Below are 22,663 nucleotides of genomic sequence, written 5' to 3' on the forward strand. Positions count from 1 at the left end.
GTCACTAATGCAGTGTTCATTTATTTATTGATCACTACATTTAGTGTCAGTTGTGACTGTAAAAAGTGTCAGGGCAGCTAGTGTTAGGCCCCTTTAGGTCCAGGGTAGCCCCCTACCCCCCCCTAATAAAGGTTTAACCCTTTGATTGCCCTCCCAGTTAACCCTTTCACCCTCTTTTACCAGTGTCACTAAGCGATCGTTTTTCTGATCGCTGCAATAGTGTCACTGGTCCCGCTAGGAAGCTAGTTTTTTTTTAGGTTCAACGCCAGGTTTTTATACCGTTAGGTACCCCGATATATAACCTAATAAAGGTTTTAACCCTTTGATTGCCCCTAGAGTTAACCCTTTCACCAGCGATCGCTGCATAAGTGTCACTGGTGACGCTGGTTAGCCAGTTAGTTATTTAGTTATTTAGGTTCCCCGTCAGCTTTTTATAAAGCTTCAGGTACCCCCATATAAATACCCAATAAAGGTTTTAACCCCTGATTGCCCTTAGTTAACCCTTTCACCAGTGATCACCGTATAAGTGTTACGGGTGACGCTGGTTTGGTAGTTCGCTTTTTATAGCATCAGGGCACCCGCCATTTATTACCTAATAAAGGTTTAACCCCCTGATCACCCGGCGGGTGATATAAATTTGGTTTTAGGGTCAGAAAGGGTCTGCGTCGCCCCAGGCAGTGCTAGGTTAGTGCCAGCACCGCTAACACCCACGCGCAAAGCATACACCTCCCTTAGTGGTATAGTATCCGAACAGATCAATATCTGATCTGATCAGATCTATACTAGCGTGCCCAGCAATTTAGGGTTCTAAAAAAACGCATTGTTAGCAGGATCAGCCCAGATACCTGCTAGCACCTGCGTTTTGCCCCTCTGCCCAGCCCAGCCCAGCCCAGCCCACCCAAGTGCAGTATCGATCGATCACTGTCACTTACAAAACACAACACACATAACTGCAGCGTTCGCAGAGTCAGGCCTGATCCCTGCGATCGCTAACAGTTTTTTTTGGTAGCGTTTTATACAGTCGCTGACAGGCTAGGTGCTTTTTTACCTGTGAGTCTCACTACTGTACCCCTAAATTTAGAGCCCAAAATGGCAAAGCGAAGGTACACTAGTGAAGAGGCCTACACGTTTCTGAGCATGACAGATAGTGAAGAGGAAGACACTGATCTGTCAGAATCAGGCTCAGAATACGAACCTGTAGAGGACAGCGCCTCCATGTCAGATAGCTCTGACGACGAAGAAGAGGTCCCTGCTATTGTCAGGCGTACCCGGCCCCGATTTTCTGATGTTGTTGAGGTGCAGGAACCGGAAGTCCCTCGTATGGAGTATAGAGCCAGTACTAGCGCCGCTCATCCTTTTGGTGAACTGGCAAGCACCAGCGGCCTAGTACACCCTGGGCGTACATCCAGCACTGCAGTATCACGTGGTGACGTGGCGAGTCCCATAAGTGCAGTTCAAGCTGGCGAGGTGGCAAGCACAAGTAGTGTCCCGCTGCCACCAAGAAGAAGAAGACAAAGACAGGCCCGTCGTACCCATAGTACCCTTCCTGCAGAATTCGCCTATCCCAATTGGGTGCCCACCACTTCTGCAGAACCCGTACTTCCCCCATTCACTGCCCAACCCGGTATTCAGGTGGATACAGATGATTTTACGCCACTCGATTTTTATTCTCTGTATCTCACGGAAGATCTCTATAGATCTATTGTGGACCAAACCAATTTATATGCTGGTCAACGCATCGCCGCTAATCCCCAGTTGCCGTCTCTTGCCAGAGATTGGAAACCAGTTACGGTTTCCGAATTTAAGTCGTTTCTGGGCCTTTCCCTCAACATGGGCACACACAAATTTATGCGGATGCGGGCTTATTGGTCCACGCATCCGGCTGACCACATGCCCCTGTTCTCTAACTCCATGCCCAGGGCACGATACGAGCAGATCTTGCGGTTCTTGCACTTCAGTGACAATGAACTTTGTCGTCCACGTGGAGACCCTGAATACGATCAGCTCTACAAAATTCGGCCCCTCATAAACCACTTCAACCAACGTTTTGCAGACTTGTTTATTCCCCAAAAAGTTGTCTGCGTTGATGAGTCCCTGGTTAAGTTTACTGGTCGCTTGTCATTCAAACAGTACATTCCCAACAAGCGTACCAGGTACGGGGTCAAGCTCTATAAGTGCTGTGACAGGGCCACAGGCTATGCATGGAGCTTTATGGTTTATGAGGGTAAAGATAGTTACGTAGAGCCGGAGAACTGCCCTGATTACATAGGAAGCGCTGGCAAGATAGTGTGGAAATTGGTGTTACCCTTATTCGGAAAGGGGTACCACTTGTACGTGGACAACTATTACACCAGCGTGCCACTGTTTAGTCATTTATTTGATAATCAGATTGGAGCATGTGGCACCGTGCGACCTAATCGCCGGGGCTTTCCCCAGCGGCTTGTAGATTCCCGTCTTAGGCTGGGGGAGAGAGCCTGCTATCGGTGTAATAATTTGCTCGCTATGAAGTGGAGGCATAATAAGAATGTTTTCGTTCTTACCTCCCTTCATGCAGACACGACGGTCCAAATTTCTACGGCGACTGGTATTGTGGAGAAACCCCTCTGTGTCCACGAATATAACAAAAATATGGGAGGGGTGGACCTCAATGACCAGATGTTAGCGCCGTATCTAACTTCCCGTAAGACCAGACGCTGGTACAAAAAAGTGTCTGCTTACTTATTTCAATTGGCTTTGCTGAATGCTTTTGTGCTATACAAAGCTTCAGGCGGAACATTAACCTTTCTTTTCTTCCAAAGAGAGGTTGTCACAGAGCTTCTGTTTCCAGACGGTTCTGTACCTCACCATTCCCAACCAAATGCAGTAAGCCGGCTGTATGAGAGGCATTATTCTTATGTCCTCCCGAGTACCCCTACCCAACGAGCCCCCCAAAAAAGATGTCGTGTCTGTAGCAAGCGCGGATATAGGCGTGACACCCGTTCTTATTGTCCACGCTGTCCTGGCCAGCCTGGTCTTTGTCAGGGTGAGTGTTTTGAACGCTACCACACACTAGTGAAGTATTAGCGTAGGGTACAGCATTTCACAGGCTAGGCACACTAACACAGGGTCTCCCAAGATGCCATCGCATTTTGAGAGACCCGAACCGTTACAGTTACAGTTTACAGTTCAAAAAAAAGTGTATAAAAAAAAAAAAAAAAAAAAAAAAGTAAAATAAAAAAACCAAAAAAAATATAAAATATAAAAACCAAAAATAGTTGTCGTTTTATTGTTCTCTCTCTCTCTCTCTCTCTCTCTCTCTCTCTTCTCTCAAATTTTTTATACTTTACTGTTTACTGTGTTATTGTTAACCATTTTTCATGTTTTCAGGTACGCCATTCAGCTGCAGCGTGGATTTATTTATCTTGACAGCAACAGCGTTTGCTCCCACGATACATAAAGCCGCGACTCCAGTGCTGTAGGAGGTGATTTCACCACCACAGTTAAAAAAGAGCATATATGCCGAAGCATGGGGGCATAAGGAGTGGAGGAGCGATTTTGCTCCTAATGCCGCGTACATACGGTCAAAATTCCGACGGAGGGCTTGCCCGTGGAAAAGTTTGAACGTATGTACGCAGCATAACTTTTTTGCGGGAGGATGCCCCCATGCTTCGGCATATATATATTTTAGGCACAGGTTGTGTTAAAAAATGTTTTATTTTTTACTGTTTTTTTTGGCAATTGCTTTGCAGGTATGGTATGGTAAGGTTTTACTGGGATGTTACTTTGTTTTAACGTTAACCATAATTTGCTTAGCAGGTACGCCATTCAGCTGCAGCGCGGATTTATTTATCTTGACAGCAACAGCGTTTGCTCCCACGATACATAAAGCCGTGACTCCAGTGCTGTAGGCGGTGATTTCACCACCACAGTTAAAAAAGAGCATATATGCCGAAGCATGGGGGCATAAGGGGTGGAGGAGTGATTTTGCTCCTAATGCCGCGTACATACGGTCAAAATTCCGACAGGGGGCTTGCCCATGGAAAAGTTTGAACGTATGTACGCGGCATAACTTTTTTGCGGGAGGATGCCCCCATGCTTCGGCATATATAAATGGTGCATGTATGTCCATCATTAGAAGTGGGTGGATGAAGGGAGGTATCTAATGGTGGGCATACCCACCGATCAATCTCTTTTTTTTCGTTCAGACAACATGACTCTCAGTAAATAGCTTGGGGTGTCTACTTTCCAAAATGGGGTAATTTGGGGGGATTTTGTGCTATTTTGGCATTTTATGGCCTTTGCACCCTTAGAAATCCTGAAGGTGGTGATTGGTTTTCGGGGTGCCGTACGCGACTAGACTCCCAAAAAGTCCCACACATGTGGTATCCCCATACTCGGGAGAAGTAGCCGAATATATTTTGGGGTGCAATTCCACATATAACCATAGCATGTGTGAGCAATATATCATTTAGTGACAACTTTGTGCAAAAAAAAAAAAGTTTGTAATATTCCCGCAACTTGTGGCAAAATATAAAATATTCCATGGACTCAACATGCCTCTCAGTAAATAGCTTGGGGTGTCTACTTTCCAAAATGGGGTCATTTTGGGGGGTTTTGTGCTATTTTGGCTTTTTATGGCCTTCGAAACTGTGATAGGTAGTGAGGGGTAAAATCAAAAATTTGCACCCTTAGAAATCCTGAAGGTGGTGATTGGTTTTCGGGATGCCGTGCGCGACTATACTCCCAAAAAGTCCCACACATGTGGTATCACCGTACTCGGGAGAAGTAGCGGAATATATTTTGGGGTGCAATTCCACATATAACCATGGCATGTGTGAGCAATATATCATTTAGTGACAACTTTTTGTACATTTTTTTTTTTTTTTTTTTTTTTAGTCATTATTCAATCCCTTAGGACAAAAAAAATAAATATTCAATGGGCTCAACATACCCATCAGCAGTTTCCTTGGGGTGTCTACTTTCCAAAATGGGGTCATTTGGGGGGGTTTTGTGCCATCTTGGCATTTTATGGCCGTCAAAACTGTGATAGGTAGTGATAGGTAGTGAGGAGTAAAATAAAAAAATTATGCCCTTAGAAATCCTGAAGGCGGTGCTTGGATTTCGGGGTCCCGTACGCGGCTAGGCTCCCAAAAAGTCCCACACATGTGGTATCCCTGTACTCAGGAGAAGCAGCAGAATGTATTTTGGGGTGTCATTTCACATATGCCCATAGCATGTGTGAGCAATATATCATTTAGTGACAACTTTGTGCAAAAAAAAAAAGTTTGTAATATTCCCGCAACTTGTGGCAAAATATAAAATATTCCATGGACTCAACATGCCTCTCAGTAAATAGCTTGGGGTGTCTACTTTCCAAAATGGGGTCATTTTGGGGGGTTTTGTGCTATTTTGGCTTTTTATGGCCTTCGAAACTGTGATAGGTAGTGAGGGGTAAAATCAAAAATTTGCACCCTTAGAAATCCTGAAGGTGGTGATTGGTTTTCGGGATGCCGTGCGCGACTATACTCCCAAAAAGTCCCACACATGTGGTATCCCCGTACTCGGGAGAAGTAGCGGAATATATTTTGGGGTGCAATTCCACATATAACCATGGCATGTGTGAGCAATATATCATTTAGTGACAACTTTTTGTACTTTTTTTTTTTTTTTTTGTCATTATTCAATCCCTTAGGACAAAAAAAATAAATATTCAATGGGCTCAACATACCCATCAGCAGTTTCCTTGGGGTGTCTACTTTCCAAAATGGGGTCATTTGGGGGGGGTTTGTACTGCCCTGCCATTTTAGCACCTCAAGAAATGAGATAGGCAGTCATAAATTAAAAGCTGTGTAAATTCCAGAAAATGTACTCTAGTTTGTAGACGCTATAACTTTTGCGCAAACCAAAAAATATACGCTTATTGACATTTTTTTTACTAAAGACATGTGGCTGAATAAATTTTGCCCTCAATGTATGACTAAAATTTAGTTTATTCGATTTTTCTTATAACAAAAAGAAGAAAATATCATTTTTTTTCAAAATTTTCGCTCTTTTTCCATTTATATCGCAAAAAATAAAAATCGCAGAGGCAATCAAATACCATCAAAAGAAAGCTCTATTTGTGGGAAGAAAAGGACGCAAATTTCGTTTGGGTGCAATATTGCATGACCGCGCAATTACCAGTTAAAGCAGCGCAGTGCGAAATTGCAAAAACACCTCTGGTCCTTAAGGTATTTATTGGTCCGAGGCTGAAGTGGTTAATGTGGGTAAAGGACTGCAGAATGAATATACCACAGGTGCAACCTATAGCAAGCATGTGTGTGAGTTATAGAAAAAAATGTTGTACATATACCAAATTTTCCAAATGTTCCTTTAAAAAAAAAAAAATAAATTGTGTACACAATTATAATAAAGACTCTTATTTGACAGCTAAACTCACTGTCCAGTCAGCAGGGCCAGTGGCATGTTGCAGAGGTGTGTGACTGGCTAAATCAGGTTCATTTGCACTTGTGGTTGGGGGTGGCCCCCTTAAGCTGCACAAGCAATTGCCGAGGGTGCACACATGCCGCTGCAGGAATAATACTCCCTCCCCTGTCAATGTTAAACATTGCCTCCTCAGTGCCTGGAAAATGCCTCTGAAAAGCAATCTGAGCATGGATTGCTTTTCAGATGAGCAGCAGTCCTGACCACTACTGTAAAAGGGACATTAAGCTGAAATTCTTTGAAAAATAAAACTATCTTCTGATTGCTAACAAAACACAGTCAGTGCAAAATAAAAATACAAATTTTTTTTCTTCCAGGAAACAGGTGAATGTGAACTCCACGTTTCTATAAAACCTGATGGCCAAGTAAATGATATCCTCTTGATGTGCACATCACAAGATAGTAAGTAACCAAACTACAAAATAATATGCCATTTACCATTTTAGATGTGCAGAAAAGTAATGTTTCCTTTTTTTCTTTCCAATGCTGCATTGCAGCTTCTTGCCAGCAGATGGAGGTGTACAACTATCTCTATGGCCTAATGACAAAGGATCCAAAAATTGTCTTCATTACCAATGTGTTTTGCGGATAATTTCCAGCATATCACCAAATAGTTACAGTACACTGGTTTATAAAGTGCAAATGGACTTTCCTTTAGCAAATAACCCCCAAAGACAAACAAGTCATAGAATCTGATTCCAGATAATACAATGTTACCGTCATTGCAAGCTAAAAAAAACTCTTGCTTAAAAATCCAATATAAAATAGCTGCAAATGTAGGGTGCCAGCAGTCTAATCAATTATTTTCAGAGATTTTAATCAAGTCAGACTATTGACCTTGCTCTTATAATTACTAGGATTGGTGCCACTCAATTACTGTAAATTTTCCTTTTTTTTTATATTTGCTACAAAAAAAAGATGGCCCCCCTTCAGAGAAGATAGCAGCCCACGTGAGCTTGGTAAGGGCTCATTGAAGTGGGCACCTGCCATGCCCTAATTCCTGGCTGCTTTGAGGGATGGGCCGAAAATGGGGAAGCTATAACAAAGCACCAGTCTTTTTCTCACAGGCGCTAAGCTTTAACACATTTTGTAATTGGTGTCCTACAAGAACTGGTAAGTTGTTACTCCTTTCTTTTTCAACTAGTAGAGTTTCTTGAACCCCTTTACCAATTTACTTTGGTGAATTAGGTTTAATTGAAATAAAAAATAAAAATAATAAATAATAGGAACTAGTAGAACTAGTTCATATTAAAAAATAAATAAAAAGGATGTATTGTCCATGCCATATCTAGTGTTACTATTTTTGAACTTCCCCATCTAAGGTGAATTTTGAGAAGACAATGCTTTCATCAGCTGCTGAATGACTGTTAACTGAACAGCACAGTAGAAGTACCAGACCATGAACAGAGACAGACTGTTATAGTCCATTACATATTCTCTGAATGGTTAATTTCTTTGTTTATTCAGCAGGATTTATTGTGGTTGCATAGGTCCTATTGAATGGATGAAGTAATTAACAATGGCAGTTGGGAAGTAGACCATGGAAATCTACCTTGATTCCACTGTCCAGTACTAAGACGGATTTTAATTATTCAGTTGCACTTTAGCAGCTGTTCTGTACATATATTGAAATGTACATGGAATTTTTTCAAAAATAGGATGACCTAGCTTGGCACATCAAAGCAAAAACAACCCCCTCCCCCCAATATTTATTGCATTTTTACATTTATTTCAAAAGGATAGGGGGAGCAATTTAATTTGTAGGAAAATAAACTTTTAGGCCTGATATGCATATGCTGCATCTCAGTATCTTTTAAGAGGGGAGAAACACTTTTTAAAGACAATCTTGTATTGTTATTAACACAGTAATAAGAAATGTAATTGTGTGTTTTTTTTGTTTTGTTTTTTTAAGGGTTTATATTGAAAAAGGGACACCTCAATTTCCCTAATTTTATAGGTTTTCCTTCAATTTTTTTTTTTTTCTCAAAGAAGTTTATTAAAGAAATTTACACAAGGAGGGTTATTTACGAAAGGCAAATCCACTTTGCACTGCAAGTGCACTTGAAAATGCAGTTGCCCTAAAATCTAAGGGGTAGATCTGAAATGAGCGGAAGCTCTGCTGATTTTATCATCCAATCATGTGCAAGCTAAAATGCTGTTTTTTATTTTCCTTGCATGTCCCCCTCGGATCTACAGAGACTGCACTTCCAAGTGCACTTGCAGTGCAAAGTGGATTTTCCTTTAGCAAATAACCCCCAAAGACAAAAAAGTCATAGAATCTGATTCCAGATAATACAATGTTACCATCATTATAAGCAGCAATCACTTTGCACCATTGTATAACATGAAGTATTCCCTATGTACACCCACCACGCAACTCAGCAGGGCCGTCTAACCTTCACGCTAACAAGTACCACTATAATCCAAATTTCTATAAGAAAGTTATTAGAGTAATATTCTGTCAAATAGCAGATCTACTGGCGAGAGTCCAGGGGTATCTAACCATGGTGATCACAGTTTAGTAAATTTGCCAGGGCGTCCTCTGTGTTGAAAGATATACTTATCCAACCGTAGAGTGTCCCCCAGTTGAGTAATCTATTCTTTCACTATGGGAGGGTCTTCCTTACACTTTTTTGATTTAAAATAATTTTTTAGAGAGTTCCATTAAATGTTTATGTAATTAATAATTATATCATTACATTATATTAAGTGCATCATGTTTATATTTTCTGGTGGCTATGCCAATTTGCGAGGAAGCTTCTGCGGACAGCATCAGAGAATATTTGCATTTAATATTTAGGTACACAAGTTTTTTTTTTTTTTGCATCTTGCCTTACTTCCCAATTAATAAGAATGTAAAGCAAAATCAAATCAAAGCACCTCTGAAGGAAATCAAAGCAGCTCAGAAGTACTTGAAAGCATGAGTCTGATGCTTGTGTATGTGAACCTTTATGCTGCCTAATGATTTGACATCCTTCCAATCCAAGCATCCCACTGGCAAAACACCTTTTCCTAATTTTTATTAGGACAAGGGCCTCTTCCCTACAACCCTGGATCTGTAGTTCTGGGAGTCTGCTGGTGGGGGGGTGGGGCTTATTGGAATATGGAAGCAGCTTTAAACAATAAGGGGTCCGCAAATACTGCACCGCCCAAGTGAATGAATAAGAGGTACATAGTAAATCATTCACACGAAAAAAGGAAAAAGTCCCACAATGTAAATCCATTGTCGTCCAGTGATGCAAATTCATGTTAATGATGATAAACATGAATCCGACGATTGGCAAAATGTGACTATTGTGACATTAACCCTGCGCCTTTGTTTGCATGGCTCATGGTTTCTCAGCCAGTAAGTGAATGGGGCCGGGGTGAGGTCACCAGTTAACGACACGGTAATCATTGATGGCAAGGAAGATGGGCCGTAAATGTGTTGTATGTTTCTCACATTGCAATAAGCATATTCTGAAGAGAGCTACAGTATGTGTGTGACTTACACATTATTATGAATATTCTTATTATGATTATTATATAGGATTTATTACGCATCGCTTTACAACATTAGGGCAGACAATACAATTACAATACAATTACAATACAGGGGGGAATCCGAACCCTGCTCGTTAGAGCTTACAATCTAGGAGGGGGGGTCAAGTTATACAAAAGGGTAATAGCTGAAGGGGATGAGCTAATGGAGAAAATAGTGCAGTTGTTAGATGGAGGCAGGATAGGCTTCTCTGAAGAGGAAGGTTTTCAGGGATCGCCTAAAAGTGGATAAATTTGGAGACTTTCTGACAGATTGGAGTAGAGAATTCCAGAGAATGGGTGAGGCTCGGTAGAAGTCCTGGAGGTGGATATGGGAGGAGGGGATGAGGGAGCTAGAGAGCAGGAGGTCTTGGGAGGAACAAAGAGGGCGATTAGGTTGGTATTTTGAGACTAGGCTAGTGATGTAGTTGGGGGCAGAGTTGTGTATGGCTTTGTAACTTATTGTTAGTATTTTGAATTTTATTTTGTTGGGCGAGTGGCAGCCAATGGAGGTATTGGCAGAGAGGGGGGTAGCAGACACTGAGCGGTTTGTAGGGTGGATGAGTCTGGCAGCAGAATTCATCATGGACTGAAGGGGGGATAGTCTATTTAAAGGTAAGCCAATGAGGTGGGAGTTGCAGTAGTCAAGGCGAGAGGTAACCAGGGAGTGAATCAGGAGCTTTGTGCTTTCATTGGTTAAAATGAAACGTAGTTTAGAGATGTTGCGGAGGTTGAGGCGGCAAGCTTTTGAAAGTGATTGGATGTGGGGCCAAAAGGAGAGTTCAGAGTCCACGATAATGCTTAGCACGCTGACATGTGGGGATGGGTGGATGATTGTGCCATTGCTCTTGACTAGGGATGAGCTTCGAGTTCGAGTCGAACTCATGTTCTACTCGAACATTGCCTGTTCGCCTGTTCAGCGAACAGTGAACAATTTGGGCTGTTCGCAGCAAATTCGAAAAGCCGGAACACCCTATACAAGTCTATGGGAGAAATCTAAAGTGCTCATTTTAAAGGGTAATATGCAGGTTACTGTCCTAAAAAGTGTTTGGGGACCCGGGTCCTGCCCCAGGGGACATGGATCAATGCAAAAAAAAGTTTTAAAAACTGCCGTTTTTTCAGGAGCAGTGATTTTAATAATGATTAAAGTGAAACAATAAAAGTGTAATATTCCTTTAAATTTCGTAGCTGGGGGGTATCTATAGTATGCCTGTGAAGGGGCGCATGTTTCTGGTGCTTAGAACTGTCGCTGCACAAAGTGTCATTTGTGCAGGAAAAAAAGTCTTTTAAAATCACTTGCGGCTAAATTGTCGGGTCTCCGTAATACAGAGAACACTCAATGAGTGTTCTCTGTATTAGCCGACAATTCATTCATTCATTGATTAAAAAAAAAAAAAAAAAAAAAAAAAAAAGCGTGGGGGTTCCCCTAAATTCAATCAAAAGGCCCTTCAGGTCTGACATGGATATTAAGGGGAACCCCGTGTCAAATTTAAAAAAAAAATTGACGTGGGGGTCCCCCCAAATATCCATACCAGACCCTTCAGGTCTGATATGGATATTAAGGGGAACCCCGCATCAAATTTTTAAAAAAAATTGACGTGGGGGTCCCCCCAAATATCCATACCAGACCCTTCAGGTCTGATATGGATATTAAGGGGAACCCCGCATCAAATTTTTTAAAAAAATTGACGTGGGGGTCCCCCTAAATATCCATACCAGACCCTTTATCCGAGCACGCAACCTGGCAGGCCGCAGGAAAAGAGGGGGGGACGAGAGAGCGGCCCCCCCTCCCTCCTGAACCATACCAGGCCACATACCCTCAACATTGGGAGGATGCTTTGGGGGTCTGTGACCCCTCAAAGCACCTTGTCCCCATGTTGATAAGGACAAGGGCCTCATCCTCACAACCCTGGCCATTGGTTGTGAGGGTCTGCGGGCGGGGGGCTTATCAGAATCTGGAAGCCCCCTTTAACAAGGGGACCCCCAGATCCCGGCCCCCCCCCTGTTTGAAATGGTAAGGGGGTACAAAAGTACCCCTACCATTTCACAAAGAAAGTGTCAAAATGGTTAAATAAGACAAACACACTTTTGAAAAATTCCTTTATTAAAAATAAAAAAAATAAAAAAAAAATTCCAGCGGTGCTAATCCACTCTTGCTATCCAGCGACGGGTCTCCGGGGTCCAGCGATGGATGATCATATCCAGCGACGGGGGATCTCTCAGTCCAGCGCTGTCCATACCTCCTTCTTCTGTCTCCACTGCGGAGACACTGCAGAGAGCCGAGCGCTGACATTTCTTATATTGGGAGGGCGGGGCCACCCGTCACCTGACCCCGCCCCTCTGACGCAGGAGAGGGAAGCCAGGGGTTCCCCAGTGACGTGTGGGTGACCCCGCCCCCTCTGATGTAACGCAGGTTTCCGTTACATCAGAGGGGCGGGGTCACCCACACGTCACTGGGGAACCCCTGGCTTCCCTCTCCTGCGTCAGAGGGGCGGGGTCGGGTGACGGGTGGCCCCGCCCTCCCAATATAAGAAATGTCAGCGCTCGGCTCTCTGCAGTGTCTCCGCAGTGGAGACAGAAGAAGGAGGTATGAACAGCGCTGGACTGAGAGATCCCCCGTCGCTGGATATGATCATCCATCGCTGGACCCCGGAGACCCGTCGCTGGATAGCAAGAGTGGATTAGCACCGCTGGAATTTTTTTTTTTTTTTTTTTTTTTTTTAATAAAGGAATTTTTCAAAAGTGTGTTTGTCTTATTTAACCATTTTGACACTTTCTTTGTGAAATGGTAGGGGTACTTTTGTACCCCCTTACCATTTCAAACAGGGGGGGGGCCGGGATCTGGGGGTCCCCTTGTTAAAGGGGGCTTCCAGATTCTGATAAGCCCCCCGCCCGCAGACCCTCACAACCAACGGCCAGGGTTGTGAGGATGAGGCCCTTGTCCTTATCAACATGGGGACAAGGTGCTTTGAGGGGTCACAGACCCCCAAAGCATCCTCCCAATGTTGAGGGTATGTGGCCTGGTATGGTTCAGGAGGGAGGGGGGGCCGCTCTCTCGTCCCCCCCTCTTTTCCTGCGGCCTGCCAGGTTGCGTGCTCGGATAAAGGGTCTGGTATGGATATTTAGGGGGACCCCCACGTCAATTTTTTTTTAAAATTTGATGCGGGGTTCCCCTTAATATCCATATCAGACCTGAAGGGTCTGGTATGGATATTTGGGGGGACCCCCACGCCAATTTTTTTTTTAAATTTGACAGGGGGTTCCCCTTAATATCCATGTCAGACCTGAAGGGCCTTTTGATTGAATTTAGGGGAACCCCCACGCTTTTTTTTTTTTTTTTTTTTAATCAATGAATGAATGAATTGTCGGCTAATACAGAGAACACTCATTGAGTGTTCTCTGTATTACGGAGACCCGACAATTTAGCCGCAAGTGATTTTAAAAGACTTTTTTTCCTGCACAAATGACACTTTGTGCAGCGACAGTTCTAAGCACCAGAAACATGCGCCCCTTCACAGGCAGACTATAGATACCCCCCAGCTACGAAATTTAAAGGAATATTACACTTTTATTGTTTCACTTTAATCATTATTAAAATCACTGCTCCTGAAAAAACGGCCGTTTTTAAAACTTTTTTTTGCATTGATCCATGTCTCCTGGGGCAGGACCCAGGTCCTCAAACACTTTTTAGGACAGTAACTTTCATATTACCCTTTAAAATGAGCACTTTAGATTGTGAACGTTCGAGTCCCATAGACTTTAATAGGGTTCTAAAGTTCACACGAAGTTTAGGTCTGTTCGCAGGTTCTGGTGCGAACCGAACAGGGGGGTGTTCGGCTCATCCCTACTCTTGACAGAGAAGTCAGGAGAAGAGGCACGTGGGGGAGGAAATATTATAAGTTTGGTTTTGGACAAGTTGAGTTTGAGGAAATGGTGTGACATCCATACAGATATGTCTGTTAGTAAGTCAGTGATGCGTGAGGAGACTGATGGAGTGAGTTGAGGGGTGGAGATATAGATTTGTGTGTCATCAGCGTAGAAATAATATTAAAAGCTGTGAGAGGCTGACCCAGGAAAGAGGTGTAGATTGCAAATAAAAGAGGTCCAAGAACAGCACATTGAGGGACCCCGACGGAGAAGGGAAGAGGAGTGGAGGAAGTAGAATTGTAAGTGACACTGAAGGTGCATTGGGATAGGTAGGATGAGAGCCACTGAAGAGCACAGTCGTGGAGACCGAGGCAGTACATTTTTTGGAGGAGGAGGGGGTGGTCCACTGTGTCAAAGGCAGCTGAAAGGTCCAGAAGTAGGAGTACAGAATATGGAGTCCAAGACGGTCACCAAATGGTGAACCGCACTAAGGCCCTAGCAGCGCTTTATTGTTTTTAAAACTAAAACATCCAACTGTAAGTTTAAATTTGAAATGTGATACAAAATATCAAACTGCACCCAGTAAGAAACCTTATAATATATATAATCAATTTCAAACTGAAAATGTTTTTTGTTTTTTTGGAAACGTGCATAACATGCATTGTGCTTGTGCAGCCATTCTTATTTAATGCAGTCCCTCACTTTGTCACACAAAAAAAGTGCAAAATCATGGTAAGCAAAAGCATTTGGCTTAGTCCCAAAAAAATTTAAAAAAAGTGTACGAGTTACTTTGGGGCACTTGTTGCACTTAGGAAAGCCCATTCAAGTGAATAGTCTGCCCTGTGCTGTTGTGCAACAAACGTGCCAAAAAAAGCAAAGCATAGCATCGTTTAGGTGTGATTGCAGCCTAAAAGTAACATTTGCTGCTATTTAGATTTAATTTGTATTCACCCAAGATTTTAGAGAGGAGCTGAATGTACTGACCCTTTCATGACTTTATGTAAACTACTATGTTCCCAGGAGTTTGCCTTAGCTGTCCTTCAAAGGTGGACCCTGATGATCCCGAACTCCTGACTCTATTAAGTCAAGTTATAGATGAGTACAATTCCAACATTAATGTTACAAAGCTGCACAAGCTATTCAGAGTGACGAAGGCAATAAAATACGTAAGTTCATATATGCATTCATAATATTTTAGAAGTATGCATTTATAAAATAATCTCTAAATATTAAATTATTGTCATCCACAAACAGGTGCTTATGAGTGTGCCTGAAGATAATTTATTAAGCCCTAGAGAGATTTGGCATGTGATTTGACCTGTCAAATCCCATGCCAATTCACCAGCAATTCCCAGCAATGGCACCGTCCAAATCAGTGCGTCACCGCATTTGTGGCACCACACCGATTCCCAAAAGTAGTTTCTGTACTACTCCTTGCCATCTTTGGGGTGTGAAGTAGCAGCTAAACTCGCACAATTTCATTCTTGCTGTCAGTGTGAACTTACACTAAAGAGAACTGGAAGTGAGGCACATTCCCCCTAATTGGGACCACAGTGTGGTTGATATACTAAAACTGGAGAATACAATATCTGGTGCAGCTTTGCATAGAAACCAATCAGCTTCCAATTTTAGGCCTCAAGCACACTGGACGTTTTTACAGCTGCTGTTTTTGGCTTAAGAAGTTTTTTTTCTGCAGTCAATAAACTCCCCAGCAGGTTATCCCACGTGTCCATGCACACATAGGATGTTATTAGCATTTTTTGTCAGGGTCGTTTTTTGGCTGGAAAAACCTCCCAGAACTATTAGGTTATGAGAGGAGTTTTTCAAATGCAAAGGCGGTCTAACTCTGAAAAAAGCTGAAAACAGCTTAAAAATTCCAAAAAAACAATGAAAAACACCACTATTCGCTATTTTTGAGCTATAAGCTTTAATGGGAGTATAGTTTTGCTAAAAAAAAAAAAAAGCTACAGCTACAAAAAATGCTGAAAAATGCTACATAAATGCTGAAAAACTCACTCTATAGCTACAGCTTTCTATAACTAACGTTACTGGCTTTTTTTATAATGTTCAGTGTGCATGAGGCCTTATTGTCAAAGCTATTGAACAAGCTGAAGTTAGAAGCTGATTAGCTACCCTTGCACAGCTGCACTAGATTCTGAGTGCTCCAGTTTTAGTAAATCTCACCTACAGCGCATTGTCCAGCAGCTACTCTCCACAATGATTGTTCAGTCTTCAATAATAGTGCAGAAAAGAGAAAAGATTGGCATTGCCACTGTGGAAAGGAGCAGATGTACTTGAAGTGCTGACCCTAAGACTCCTTTCACAATGTGGCTTTTTCAGGCACTTTTGGGCTAAAAATAGCACCTGTGAAGCACCTGATATGTGTAATTGTTCATTTATATAGTCTCGTGTGTATTTCATCCTTACCTAATTTTCTACAATTGATATCTCAGTTGTACAGTATGCCCATTTAAAACAGCAAGCACTTACACATGATTATTTTCAATAAAAATCCCAAAAACGAATCTAGTATAGTGGGTGCAGCCATGCAAATATTTAATTTATGACTTCCTCTACTGTGTTAAAAAGATTCAATCAAAAATCTTCCTATAAGATTATTAATTACATAGTTAGGTTGAAAAAAAGGCACAAGTCCATCTAGTTCAACAAATAAAAATAAAAATAAAAAAATGTATGCATTTACCTGTTTAAGTACCGTATATTATTTTTTGCATATTATTTGTATATTATTTCTGAGCAAACACCTCCTTGTGTATATTTTAAAGAGCTCTGCATCTTGGATGTTAGGGCAGCCGTCCCAGCAGACACAGAACTGTCACAGAACTGTCATTAGAATATGGCATCCCCCGTTGCTCCCAATCTCGCTGGAGGGGCACAGGATCTGGGATAGCAGAAGCAATTAGACTCTCCCAAAAAGAGAGAGGGCTATAAGCAAGGGGTCTGGGGATCAACTGTTCCTGAAGTCAAATTTGCTAGCAAGCTCAGAAGCACATTGCAAGTCAATAAAAAAAAAAAGTTTATGGAAAGAAAAAAAAAGGGCTGTAAGCAAGTGTTTCAAATACTTGATTTTTCTGTTCTTTTTCCTTTAAGTTTTTAAGGTGGTGACAGGGTTCTCTTTAAAAGAATGATAACCCCGTTTGTGTTTTGGCCCACCTCATCTTAATACAAACTTGTACTGAGATAATATGAAGAATGTCAATGCTGAGCTTTCCTTCTGAAAATGATAGTTACCTATTGGCAATTACTTTTTAGCATGCATCACTTCATCCTAAGTACCCCTTAACAAATGCATGTTATCCATTTTACTTTTATGACCAGAAGGGATGTTGCCTGAGGTCACCATTTATGTAGCCCCTTCCCCCTTTCCATGGTTGGTTGTTAGGATGCAGGGGTAGCCCTCTCTTGCCCTAGCAATCAACGTGGCTGTGCACCATTAGTCCCATGCAGTGCCATGGGGTTGATTTACTAAAACTGGAGACTGCAAAATCTGAAGCAGCTCAGCACAGAAACCAATCAGCTTCCATTTTTTATTGAACAAGCTGAAGTTAAAAGCTGATTGCAAAATCTGGTGCAACTGTGCATGGTAGCCAATCTCCAGTTATATTAAATCAACCCCACTGTGTACCATTGGTACCACACAGCATTATTGGTTACTAGGACACTGGCAGGCAGCCCACATAGCATCGTTCATTGCAAGGATGCAGGCAGCAGCCGTAGGCCATCTGCACCACAACCATCACTGACAGTGTGTGGTTCAGGGGATGAACATACACAGGGCATACCTGGACATAATATGGATGTGCTGCACCCCACTGTGCCTCCATGAATTTGGCCTCATGGGCAGCACGGCTCTGGATATGATTTATTGTTTGCTAATACTCTTAAACTATTGTAATGATTTTTATTGAAAAATAAAAGTAAGTCTGTACAGTATGCGCCATATGGTACATACTCATATCTGAAGGGTTTCTGTAAACCACTTTCATTAGCTGTTGTAGTTCCATGGCTTAGATATACCCCCATCCTCTATGGGACAATTCTCAGGACTGACACAAACTATATTGGCTATAAGTACCTCACTGTAATAAATACTTTCTCACACTTGCATCTTTAAATTGCAGGGATTTGATAAACAGATACATGAAGTCTTGTTTATGATGATGCCGACCAATTGCTCCAAACCGGAATACACCATACTGGGAGATGAATGTAACAATGTAAAAGATGCTGTAAGTTCTTGTACAAATGCTTGGGTATATTAGTATTTAGCAAGAAAAAGAATTCTAATAAGTCTACCAGCACACAGCTGTGCTTTCAGATCCAGGACAGAAAATAGGCATTTCAATACTAATTTGCCTTAGGAAATATTGCTCTAAGCAAGATAAAAAAAAACACCATCACAAGCACATTTTTGAGAGGAGGAATGGCAGAAAGAAATGTTTGATGCGCATTTGGGGCTTTCCAGTATAAAATGATCATAGCGAAAAATGAGCAGAGGGGAATGTTTTGGGGAAAAAACAAAACACTCGGAAACGCAAATGCACATAAACGCATGTGCAAAAAAGCCATTATGAGTGTCTTTTTCTGCTGCTTTTTCTGCCAAAGGTTCTGGCGTTTTTTTTCAGGCGTCTTGTGTGCATAGATCCTAACTGTGTTTAACCACTTCAGGCCATTTTTTGCGATACAGCACTGAGTCGCTTTAACTGACAATTGGGCGGTCGTGTGACACTGTACCCAAACAAAATGTATGTCCTTTTTTTCCCACAAATAGAGCTTTCCTTTGGTGGTATTTTTAATTTTTTGAACTATAAACAAAAAAAAGACTGACAATTTTGAAAAAAAAAAAAAACACAATATTTTGTACTTTTTGCTATAATAAATATCCAAAAAAAAATGTCTAAATCAGTTAAGGCCAATATGTATACTTCTACATATGTTTGGTAAAAGAACAATAATAATAAATAATAAACGTATATTGATTGGTTTGCGCAAAAGTTATAGCGTCTAAATAATAAGGGATATATTTATGGCATTTTTATTATTATTATTATTATTTTTTTGTTACTAGTAATGGCTGCAATCTGCAATTTTTAGCAGGACTGTGACATTGCAGCAGACAGATCGGACACTTTTGACACTTTTTTGGGACCACTGACATTTGTACAGCAATCAGAGCTATATAATAGCCACTGATTACTGTATAAATGTCACTTTCAGGGAAGGAGTTAACACTAAGGAGAGATCAAGGGGTTAAATGTGTTCCCTCAGTGTGTTATAACTGTGGGGGGATGGGACTGACTGGGGGGAGGAGACCGATCGCTGTACCTACTTACTAGGAACACACAATCTGTCTCTACTCCCTTGACAGAACAGGGATTTGTGTGTTTACTCACACAGATCTCCGTTCCGGCTCTGTCAGGAGCAATCGCGGGTGCTCAACGGACATCGTGGCCGCCAGGCACGCGCATTGGCTCCTAAGTGATGCACACCTCCTATACCCCTTGAAGTGGCCGCCGTACAGATACGGAGATTCACGCAAGGGAGCCATACTGCAGCTGTCAAACAACTGCGGGTGGTCGGTAAGTGGTTAAAGAGTTAGCATGGAACTTTTGCAAGAGAAAATACCAATAAAAAAAAAAAAGGGGTGCTGTTCAAATCAGTTGCATTTCCTGCATTAGTCAGGCAGAGTAAGAGCTAATACATTGGAAACCAAATGAACTATTCAATATTACTCGCAGAGATTTTCCAACATTTTGAAACATCTCTGATGTCAAGTAAGGATCATTCCATTTTCTTTAGTGACCATGTAAATGTAATTTAATATTTGGCCCAGCTTGCCAGTCTGGCAATTTTGGCATTTAGCTGACAGACTGATGTGCCAGAATGTAGCATTGGGGTGATATAAGACTCTAAGCCCTTATACATATGGTCGGACATTCCGACGGAAAATGTCCGATCGGACCGTGTTGTCGGATAATCCGACCTTGGGTGGGCTACATCGGACTCTTTCCGTCGGAATGTCCGACCAACAAAGTTTGAGAGCTGGCTATAAACATTTTCCGACAACATGATCCGATCGGACTTTGTCCGATCGTTTGTAGAGAATTCCGATCAGACAAAGTGCCACGCATGCTCAGATCAAATTCCTAGACCAAAGCTATTGGCTACTAGCCTGAACGTAGTCCCGTTGTAACTAAATAACGTCATCACGTTCCGAACGATCGGATTTTCCGACAACTTTGTCCGACCGTGTGTATGCAACACCAGTTTCGGACAAAATCCGTCTGACAAAATCTGATGGATTTTGTTGTCGGAATGTCCAACCATGTGTACAAGGGCTTAGGCTGTGTTCACATTGTGTGCAGACGCAGCTGGCAGCAGGGGTCTGGTGCATCCCTTTTCTCCATTTCAGGGACGTATCAGGCCCAAATTCAGACCTGAAATGGAACCAAAGACACACAGGGCCCTTGTGCAATGCGCTCCGCAGCCACCCCGGAGATCTCCTGTGATCCTGAATCGATTCTGCTCAGTACACTGTGTATTGAGTTAGCAAAGAAGCCTATTTTTGAATGAGAGTTTGTTCACACTTAGGCCTCATGCACATTGGACATTATAATAATACCAGTAGCGTTGCCTCATTAAACACATGCCTACCGGGCCATAGCCGAAAGACGGCAACAGCACGGTCGGCTTATTCTGGGAGGGCTTCTATGGATGTCCTCTCAGAATCTTGTTTCCACGCGCCCCCTGGGGCGCGCACCCGGGAACATCCCGGGAGCATCACGGATCACTTGTAAACAAACAATTTATGGCATGACGCTGGTTCCTCCCTCCCCTCTCTGCACCAAATGGTACAGTGAGAGGGGGAGAGATGGCAGCAGCGCTGTGGGCTGGATGTGAAGTGCCCACAGCGCTGCTCAGTGCCAATACTCTGTCCATACTGTGCAATAATCTGCCAACACTCTGCAATAAATTTTAAAAGAAAGAATTTTTTCTTTTTCTTGCGAATTTTCAGTCTTTTTTGATTAATAGCGCAAAAAAAAAAAAAGTGGCGATTAAATACCACCAAAAGAAAGCTCTATTTGTGTGAAATAAAGGACAACAATTTAATTTGGATACAGTGTTGCATGACTGAGTAATTGTCATTCACGGTGTGAGAGTACTGAAAGCTGAAAATTGGTCTGGTTAGGAAGGGGGTTTAAGTGCCCATTGGTCAAGTGGTTAAAAAAGTTTTTCCATTTTTTTTGCATTAGCGTTTTTCCGTATTTTTTAGCAGTTTTTAACAAGAAAACACAAGCTATGGGAATCAAACGCTCAAAATGTATTTTTAGCTGCGTTTTACCTCGTTTTACCATGTTTACTGGCGTTAGAGCTTTTCTACAGCTCCAAAGCTCCTCTCAAACCCACTTGTTTTGGGGGTTTTTTTCAGCCAGAAAACAGAAAATTGTTTCATACTTACCGTAATTTTCTTTTCCTGGTGCCTATCCATGGCAGCATACCTGTGACAAGCTCCGCCTTGGCTCCTCCCTTGGGACCAGTGAATATTATAAAAGAAAAGGATTGGTGCACTCCCAGCATTCTACACAATACAGCATACCAAGGGTGGGATTGTATGCTGCCATGGATAGGCACCAGGAAAAGAAAATTACTGTAAGTATGAAACAAATTTCTGTCTTCCTGAGGCCTCCATGGCAGCATACCTGTGACAAATAACTAGCTGAAATGGGTGAGATGATGCATAGTAAAAGATTTATTTGAAAAATAATTTAAAATCGGCAAATGCCGGCCTCATAGCCTGTCTGCCAGTTTCTACAGATAAGAAAGCTGCCGGGTCTACTCTGTAACATCTTGTAAACACATGTTTGGATGACCATGATGCTACCCTTTAGATTGTTTTGATGGATACGTCTGCTCTGGCCATCCAAGAAGCAGAAAACAACTGGGTGGCATACAGCCCAATTGAAGAGGGGATTCTAGTCCCCTATCCCTTCTTACACCTTCTTAACCAACTTGATTATCCTTGAAACTATTGTACTAGAGTGGAGATCTGCAAACTATGGCTCCCCAGCTGTCGCAGAACCACATGTCCCATGGGGTATTGTAAATCTCTGATATTCACAGACATGACTAGGCATGATGGATACTGCCATTCCGGAATTGCCGGAGGGCCCCAGATGATGCTTCTTTGCCCCGTCTTTTTTTTTTTTTCTTTTTGGAGTATTACAACTAGGTTCGATGAAAGTCTGAAGAGAGTTGTGGCTTGAAGAGGTGTCTTAGTACCGAAGTAACATCATCTTCGTAAAGGTCAAAATTGGATCTGAAAAGATTGGCAGGGCCCAAGGCTCAGAGATAGTAGAGGAAGAACTTAGGGATGAATTCATGTACCGTAGAGTTCCACTCTATCCGAGTACAAAAAATAATATTATTGTCTTCTGATCCCAGAGCCTGAAGTTCTGATACTCCCCAGCCCAATGCCATCGCCTCAAAGAAAAATAGATTCCAAGTGAGAATCCACAAGGATGCTGAATCAGATGGGGCAAAAGGCTGTTTGGATAAGGGCTCCAGAGAAAGATCCTAAGTGGGAAAGATTTGTTTTAATGGGTTGGCTTATTTTCTTGACTGTCTTGAAGAATTTGATTGTTAACCACTTCCCATCCGGCCTATAGCAGAATGACAGCTGGGCGGTGGTTCAGTTATCCTGACTGGGCGTCATATGACGTCCTGCAGGATAGCAGCCACTCACGGCGATCGGTAGTGCGGTGTGTCAGTCTGACACACCGCTACACCAATCTTG

General features: G+C 42.3%; 1 protein-coding gene across 1 annotated transcript in view; it reads left to right on the forward strand.

The window, feature by feature from the left end:
* Positions 1-22,663, forward strand: part of KNG1 (kininogen 1) — a 73,785-nt gene that overhangs the window by 42,667 nt on the left and 8,455 nt on the right. Inside the window, exons 6-8 of the mRNA XM_077487880.1 lie at positions 6,780-6,864; positions 14,869-15,014; positions 17,991-18,098. Coding sequence (XP_077344006.1) covers positions 6,780-6,864; positions 14,869-15,014; positions 17,991-18,098 — 339 coding nt within the window. The remainder of the gene's footprint in view (positions 1-6,779; positions 6,865-14,868; positions 15,015-17,990; positions 18,099-22,663) is intronic.

Source organism: Lithobates pipiens, unplaced genomic scaffold (genome assembly GCF_037356315.1).
Source record: "Lithobates pipiens isolate NorthernLeopardFrog02 unplaced genomic scaffold, aLitPip1_a1.2 Scaffold_18, whole genome shotgun sequence".
Classification (NCBI taxonomy): Eukaryota; Metazoa; Chordata; class Amphibia; order Anura; family Ranidae; genus Lithobates; species Lithobates pipiens.